Source organism: Pseudophryne corroboree, chromosome 5 (assembly GCF_028390025.1).
Source record: "Pseudophryne corroboree isolate aPseCor3 chromosome 5, aPseCor3.hap2, whole genome shotgun sequence".
NCBI lineage: Eukaryota > Metazoa > Chordata > Amphibia > Anura > Myobatrachidae > Pseudophryne > Pseudophryne corroboree.
The window spans coordinates 81,974,650-81,983,188 of NC_086448.1; the positions used below are offsets into that span (position 1 = coordinate 81,974,650).

At 43.7% G+C, this 8,539-nt stretch overlaps 1 protein-coding gene across 1 annotated transcript in view; it reads left to right on the top strand.

The window, feature by feature from the left end:
- Nucleotides 1-8,129, top strand: part of LOC134928800 (lanosterol 14-alpha demethylase) — a 38,869-nt gene extending 30,740 nt beyond the window's left edge. The window contains exons 4-11 of the mRNA XM_063924791.1: nt 2,200-2,376; nt 3,110-3,236; nt 4,116-4,290; nt 5,222-5,341; nt 6,000-6,195; nt 6,428-6,523; nt 6,626-6,794; nt 7,747-8,129. Coding sequence (XP_063780861.1) covers nt 2,200-2,376; nt 3,110-3,236; nt 4,116-4,290; nt 5,222-5,341; nt 6,000-6,195; nt 6,428-6,523; nt 6,626-6,794; nt 7,747-7,931 — 1,245 coding nt within the window. The 3' untranslated portion in view covers nt 7,932-8,129. The remainder of the gene's footprint in view (nt 1-2,199; nt 2,377-3,109; nt 3,237-4,115; nt 4,291-5,221; nt 5,342-5,999; nt 6,196-6,427; nt 6,524-6,625; nt 6,795-7,746) is intronic.
- The last annotated feature ends 410 nt before the right edge of the window (nt 8,130-8,539 follow it).

The window sequence follows — 8,539 nt, forward strand, 5'->3', positions numbered from 1 at the left end:
GTTTGTCCTGTATTATCCCAAGAAACTTGGGTGTCCTGCTTCTAAGCAGACGATCTATCGCTGGATTAGGTTTACTATCCAGCATGCGTATTCTACGGCAGGATTGCCATGTCCAAAATCTGTTAAGGCCCACTCTACTCGTAAGGTGGGTTCTTCCTGGGCGGCTGCCCGGGATGTCTCGGCTTTACAGCTTTGCTGAGCGGCTACCTGGTCTGGGTCGAACACGTTTGCAAAATTCTACAGGTTCGATACTTTGGCCTCTGAGGACCTAAAGTTTGGTCAATCAGTTCGACAGGAGCCTCCGCGCTCTCCCTCCCATTCTGGGAGCTTTCGTACATCCCCATGGTACTAATGTGGACCCCAGCATCCTCTAGGACGTAAGAGAAAATAGGATTTTAATTACCTACCGGTAAATCCTTTTCTCGTAGTCTGTAGAGGATGCTGGGCGCCCGCCCAGCGCTTTGTTATCCTGCAGTGGTTACTTAATTCAGTACTGCTTTGTTCTTTGCTAAGTATTGCATTATTACTTGGTTCAGTAATGTTGTTCAGCTGTTGCTGAGTTTTCAAGCTTGTTAGCTTGGTTTGCCTTGTTTGTGTGAGGTGGTGTGAATCTCGCCACTATCTGTGTAAAATCCTTCTCTTGAAGTTGTCTGTCTCCTCTACAGTGAGTCTGGTAGGAGGGGCATAGAGGGAGGAGCCAGCCCACACTCTCAAACTCTTAAAGTGCCAGTGGCTCCTAGTGGACCCATCTATACCCCATGGTACTAATGTGGACCCCAGCATCCTCTACGGACTACGAGAAAAGGATTTACCGGTAGGTAATTAAAATCCTATTTTCGCACAGCACTGATCAGGTCTGAAGTGCGCATATGTCTGTGCATGCAGACAGCTGACGGCTGTCTCAGCCCTGCGATCACCTCTGCCTGATTAACAGGCAGAGGCGGTCACAGGGCGGGCCGGCGGCGTTTGGTCGCCGTTTAGGGGGGCGGGGCGCGGTGGCTGCATGATGTCAAACGCAGCCGCTGAGACCCAAGCAGCGACGAGTAGCTCCCTGCCAGCGCGCAGGAGCTGTGCTGGTACGGAGTTACTCTTGAAGTACAAAAGCATCGCCGCTGTGCGATGCTTTTGTACTTGTGCGGCGGGGCAGGGACTGACATGCGGGGCGGACTAGCCCTGTGTTGGGCGTCCCCTCTGCATGTCAAGGAAGCTGATCGTAGATGTGCTTAATTTAGCACATCTATGATCAGGTCTGAATCACCCCCTGTGTCTTTTCATTTAATTTCCATAAAGTGTATTTATCTGGTATAAAACTATAATCCGATTATAGAATAGATGTTACTGTTGTAGACTGACACTTATACAAGGCGACATCCCGGAGAAACATACATTCTGCCTTTTGACTTGTAAGAAATGCCCAAAATGTACTTGTGTTTAAATGGGTATACTTCAGTCTTTCATTATTGAATAAAGGGGATCATTCTGAGTTGATCGTAGCTGTGCTAAATTTAGCACGGCTACGATCGTAAATTCAGACATGCAGGGGGACGCCCAGCACAGGGCTAGTCCACCCCGCATGTCAGTGCTGGCCCCCCCGCACAAATACAAAAGCATCGCACAGAGGCGATGCCTTTGTATCTGTGGAGTAACTCCCGGCCAGCGCAGCTCCTGCGGCTGGCCAGGAGTTGTGTCCCGCTGGCTTTGGCCGGACTGCGCCTACTAAACAGCGGCTTAACGCTGCCGTTCAGTCCCCTCCCGCCCAGCGACCGCCTCTGTCTCAGAGGCGGTCGCTGGGCACCGACAACTGGCATGCACCAGCGCATGCGCATTTCCGACTCGATCGCAGCGACAAACTGCAGCGAGCATCGGGTCGGAATGACCCCCAAAGACCTTTGGTACTTTTTGTGCAGTTTATTCTGCAATACATGGACTGTTGTCGTGCAGTTATATGCAAGTCAAGCCTTGGTGCATTTCTGTGTATTTCTTCTGTAGTTTTTATGGTACACAACATCAAGCAACTACAGTACATAAAACAAGACCTTTTTTTTTTTCCAGTACAAATTGCTTCTTAGTTCTGCTTTTCTAATAATAAATGGGGCTCTATTCTAAATTACACGTTGCACCTCTTACTAGATTAGGTTTTACTGTACAAACAACAGAGTAATCTCTGCAGCCTGATTATTTTTCTTTCTATGGTTACAGTATGGCCCAGTCTTCAGTTTCACTATGGTGGGAAAAACTTTTACCTACTTGGTCGGGAGTGACTCTGCAGCATTGTTGTTTAACAGCAAGAATGAGGATTTGAATGCAGAAGATGTGTACTCTCGTCTCACAACTCCGGTGTTTGGGAAAGGGGTTGCTTATGATGTGCCTAACCCGGTAAGATTATACAGGGCATATATTTTTTATTCTTAAACTGCTCACTTTAGTGTTACAAAACCTTTACGAGTTACATTTCTCTTTATTTTATAGTTGTGATGCTTTGAAACATCTTTGAGTAAAAAAGTGATTATGACTTTAATTTTGTGCTGGTAACAAGGTGTGCAATACAGTTGAAGTGAGGAAAAATTCCAGTTTTAGACAAATACAATGATGTAACATCTTTCCCATGAGAGTGAGGGGCTGAATCTCAGCGGTGCCTCCAAGCAATCAATGTACATGGTGGATATTATGTACAATGTACAATGTACATGAGGATGGATATTAATCTCTATGGAGCACTACAAGTGTGTCTGTGTACCCAATGGCTGTACAGGCTGAGCCACACTGGCAAATGGCAAAATGTAAATAAATTATACAAATAATTTCCTCATACTTTGCATTAAGAAATGAATCTTAATAGTTTTGTAATCACAGAAGTTGTGGCAGCAGAATAGGAAGATTGTTAACATTGTACCTGTCACTTGACATTTTGTACAGTAGAGACACCCAGTTTGTAGCCTGCGCCAATATACTTTAGAGAATGCTGCTTATCACTACTTCCCTCCTAACAGCTCAGTGGTACCTCCTTATGGTCTGCACCATTTATATCATGGTCAATGAAACATTAATTTGGGCATATATACTGTATAATTATTAATTTGTTTCTTGTTTTTACTTTTTTTTTTTACAGATCTTTTTGGAACAGAAAAAAATGTTTAAAACTGGGCTGAACATTGCTCATTTCAAAACACATGTGAGGTTGATTGAGGAGGAGACCGTGGAATACTTCAAACGCTGGGGAGATAGCGGAGTTGGAAGTAAGAGCCATTCAAGTATAAAACAGTGGTTCTCATACTCTGTCCTGAAGGTACTCTAACAGTCTAGGTTTTAAGGATATGCTTTATTCAAATGGTTCAATCAAAATGAATGAGATCATCATTAAGTTACCTGTGCTTAAGCATGGATATCCTTAAAACCTGGACTGTTAGGGTGCCTTAAGGACCGCATTTGGAAACGTTTATACTATAAGAGATTTCCATGTGTCATATACTTAGCAAATGATTAATTTAACTAAGCGCTGTATGACGGGAAAGATAAGGAAGGAATCGAATGAGGTTTTGTTACTTGCAAAATTACACTTGTTTTCTTCCTTTTTGGTGCTGCAACAGAATTGTGAGTTCTGCAGAAACTTAGAGGCAGGGCTGCCAAATAAATTTTTGCCCACTACTTAATGTGTATGTTTGGGGGGACGTGAGGAAGTGTGTGGGCCCAGACATGAAACATACACACCAGACTATTTTATGTGATGTTTTGAGGTTGATCAGCTCTTACTTAATCGTAATAGTAATTGTTTTTAAAAATAATTGTCCTTCAAGTTTGTTATAAGATAGAAATAAATTAACTGCTAATGTTCACCCTGTTTCAGTCCCCTTCTGACAAATACCTGTATCTACCTGTGTTACTATTGTTAATTATTGTGCTGATGTTATTAGCCCTGTTGGGTAATGTGCTTATTGCTGGCTTACGTTAGACCCTCTGTTTAGTCAGTACACCCCATTTCCCTATATAGACATACAATGGAAATATTACAGCTCACAGTTCATCTGTGTCCCCTTTTTATGTCTCCCCTTCCTACTAGCTAATAGGAATGATAAATTGCCAGTAATACCTGGTAAATAACACGCTCTCTGTTCCAGACCTGTTTGAGGCCCTGTCGGAGCTGATCATCCTCACCGCCAGCCGGTGTCTGCATGGCAAAGAGATTCGCAGCATGCTAAACGAGAGGGTGGCCCAGCTCTACGCCGACCTGGACGGGGGATTCACACACGCGGCCTGGCTCCTTCCAGGATGGCTGCCTTTGCCAAGCTTCAGGTATAATGGAAATAAGTGAGGCATCCTCAAAATGCATCTACAGAAGGAATGGAGGCAGCCAATTTGTGGGTTGAAACAATCTTAATAAAACAGCCTATTGATTCGCTCGGTAGCAGGTATATCACTGAGGCATTTCAGGCGACTCTGGTTCTTAGCAAACCGAGACTGCGTTAACATTGTAACATAGTTAATTAGGTTGAAAAAAGACTAAATGTCCAGCGAGTTCAACCTGTATTATAATTCTTACACTAATCTGTACGTAACTATAGTTTAACTGTAATGCCCAGATTAAGTTATGTTTTTAAGTCTAAATAACAGCTATAATTCAGGCTTTCTCTAAAATTCTCATCCTTTAAATGCTAAATCCTTGGATATTTCTTTCAGCTAGGAATTCAATCCATTTTTAAACATATTGACTGAGTCCACCATTACTACATTCTCTGGCAGAGAATTCCACATTTTTACTGCCCTTACTGTGAAGCCTCTCCTTCGTTGGGTAGGACATTTTCTCTCCTCTAACGTCAGAGGGTGTACACGTGTCCTGCTTAGAGATTTTTCGATAAACAAATCGCCTGATAGATCCTTGTATTGTCCCTTTATATATTTGTAAGTACTAATAATGTTCCCTCTCAGCCGCCTCTTTTCGAGTGTAAACATATCTAACCTAGTAAGCCTTTCCTCATAATCCAGTGCCTTTAACTCATTGATCAGTTTGGTGGCTCGCCTCTGAACCCTTTCAAGTTCCATTGTAGTGAGCATTGGTCAGACCACAAAATGGCTGCCTCCATTGCATATTTGTGACTAGAGCTCTTCCTTTCCTCAAGCCAACCCTTTGTGTTTAGTTACTTTTACTGCAATGAATATTGAAGGTGCTTGTGATATGAACTCTCTTGTAGTCCTATATTGATTGAGAACATTGTCCTGTTTCCAGGCGCAGGGACAGAGCGCACAGAGAGATTAAGCAGATCTTCTACCAAGTGATTCAGAAGCGCAGACAGTCTGAGGAGAAGGACGACGACATGCTGCAGACACTGCTAGATGCCACCTACAAGTAGGTTCCTGAGCCAATAGCTACTCTTTATATGTTATCTGCTGGGATACTAATAGTCGTCATGTCTGCCTTGTTGGCTTCTCTTGGCACCTTGCGTGCCCCAAAAATGATCTTGATGCCCAATAATCTATTCAGAATCTGGTGGATCATTATGGGACTGATTAGCCTCAGTCATACTAGGAGTGATCCAGGTGTTAGACTGAAAAGTGTATAATCTTATCTGGACAGCTCCGTGTATGGGCAAATCAGACATTGATCATGGCGGGAACTGTCTATAGTGAGCGTGTTGGGATGAATAAATGCCACCCATTCACATGCTCTCCTTTCTGTACCTCTGCATAACCTGTGTATGGGGCACATATTTAGTGATCTTTAACACAGAAAGGTTTCTATCAATATGCTATCACTGGACTGGTCAGCGATGGCACTAGACATTACTCTCAAACTTGAATGTTCAACCTCGAGGTGAGCAGGCACAGTACATTGCCAACAAGCATCAGAGGGGGTAATTCAGCCTAGTCACCAAACTACCACGTTTGTCCAACTTTACCACACATGGCCCACTTATTCAGCTACTGACGACCCATACTATAATGTAGGTTTGCTTAACTAGTATGATGGTGCTTATGCGTCACCTCCTATTTGTTCCACGTTGCAGAGACGGCACCCCCCTGAATGATGACGAGGTAGCAGGAATGCTCATTGGGTTGCTACTGGCTGGACAGCACACGTCTTCTACCACCAGCGCCTGGATGGGCTTCTTCCTGGCTAAAAACAAATCTATTCAAGACCAGTGTGTCGAAGAACAAAAAGCTGTGTGTGGGGAGGATCTCCCACCTCTCAATTATGACCAGGTGAGAGAACATAGACCCTTATCCCTCTTTGATTTAACCATCTGGTGTCAAGCATGGACATCCCTAACCCCTGGACTGTTAATGTGTCTTGAGGGACTGCTCTATCCTACAATATACAGCTCTGCTTCTACAGTACAGATGTAACTTGCTGGAGGTCCCTATCGTGAGCAGGGTTCTAAATGATGGAAATTACAAAACAATATAATTCTAACAAACGGTTTGATATTTTCAGCTCAAAGACCTGCAAGTCCTGGACCGTTGCATAAAGGAGACCCTCAGGTTAAGACCCCCTATCATGACAATGATGAGGATGGCCAGGACCCCACAGGTCTGTAGCACCTTTCCTATGTTGTATGTTACATGTCCTTCTTATTCGCTACCATGGTTACAGTGTGACAGACTGTCATGTTTGTTGGCCGTTTCTTTTCAGACTGTTGGAGAATACAGTATCCCACCCGGGCATCAGGTGTGTGTATCTCCCACCGTTAACCACCGTCTAAAGGACATTTGGGTGCAAAACACAGAATTTAACCCTGACCGATACCTGCATGAGAATCCAGCGGCCGGGGAGAAGTTTGCATATGTTCCGTTTGGAGCAGGTAATACAATTACTCAGCAACTTTAAAACTGATACCTACTAAACATATGGAGAACATACTGTACAAAATCCCGGTCGGAATTGAACCCATGACATCAGTGCTGTGCGATAGCAATTCTTACCACCGTGCCACCAACGCTAATTGTCTATGATTGCTAATAAACCGTATATATTGGTATAAGGCGTGAGCTGTACAGTACCTTTTGGCTTCTAGGGACGTTGGAACAGGCAATGGTCACATGGCTTCCATGCCAGGTTGTTATAACCCAGAACATTGGGTCATATCATCAGCAGATACGGATATATTTTGTGCATATTTCTTGCTGAGTCTGACAGTTACTATTATCACTGAGGGCAATGGGGGTCATTCCGAGTTGATCGCTCGCTAGCAACTTTTTGCTGCGCTGCGATCAGATAGTCGCCGCCTATGGGGGTGTGTATTTTCGCTTTGCAAGTGTGCGAACGCTTTTGCAGCCGAGCGGTACAAAAAAGTTTGTTGCAGTTTCTGAGTAGCTCTGGACTTACTCAGCCACTGCGATCACTTCAGACTTTTTCGTCCCGGAATTGACGTCAGACACCCGCCCTGCAAACGATTGGACACGCCTGTGTTTTCCCAAATACTCCCAGAAAACGGTCAGTTGACACACACAAACAAACGCCCTCTTCCTGTCAATCACCCTGCGATCGGCTGTGTGAATGGATTCTTCGTTAAATCCATCGCCCAGCACCGATCCTCTTTGTACCCGCACGACGCGCCTGCGCATTTTGCCGAGTTTTAACCTGATCGCATAGATGCAAAAAGTTGCTAGCAAGCGATCAACTTGGAATGACCCCCAATATGCCATTCCTTTTGATCAGAGTACTTTTTTTTTTTTTTCTGTCCTTTGTAAGTAAATACAGTTTGTATGTTGTATGTTTTTGGACAGTTCTGACCAACACTTCATCTGTTTCAGGTCGGCATCGTTGTATCGGCGAGAACTTTGCTTATGCTCAGATTAAAACCATTTGGTCCACCATGCTGCGTATGTATGAGTTTGAGCTGGTGGATGGATATTTTCCTACAATAAATTATACAACTATGATTCACACCCCCAACAACCCGATCATCCGATACAGGAGGAGGAAACTGAAGATGTAACGCTCATTTGTTTTTTTACTTGGGAAAATTGTACATTGCACGGGGTACTTGAACTTAATTGCTACTGTACATGCTATGTATTTTATAATTGAATGTGAAATATTAATGTACAAAATCAGTCTGCATATTTGTTTTTTGTTTTTTCATTTTGTAGGTTTAGATCTGTTTGTATATAAGTTGGATTAAAAGTTTAATTACTATTGTGTGCAGGATGAGTTCCTCCCTCTTCCTTGAGGGACACGGCCCGTGGTCACTTTTATATGTACAGCTGAAACTCCACCTCCATATATTCATTGGTTGCCTCTGAAGTCAGGTTTTTTTGCATATCAGTTATAACTATAACATCTATTGGCAAACCATGAAATGTAATATGCCATGATATTATTAAACTGTTCTTAGCGCAATAATAGGATTTTAATACCTACCGGTAAATCCTTTTCTCCTAGTCCATAGAGGATGCTGGGGTCCACTTATTGACCATGGGGTATAGACGGTTCCGCAGGAGCCATGGGCACTCTTAAGACTTTTCAATGGGTGTGAACTGGCTCCTCCCTCTATGGCCCTCCTCCAGACTCCAGTTATAGGAACTGTGCCCAGGGAGACAGTCA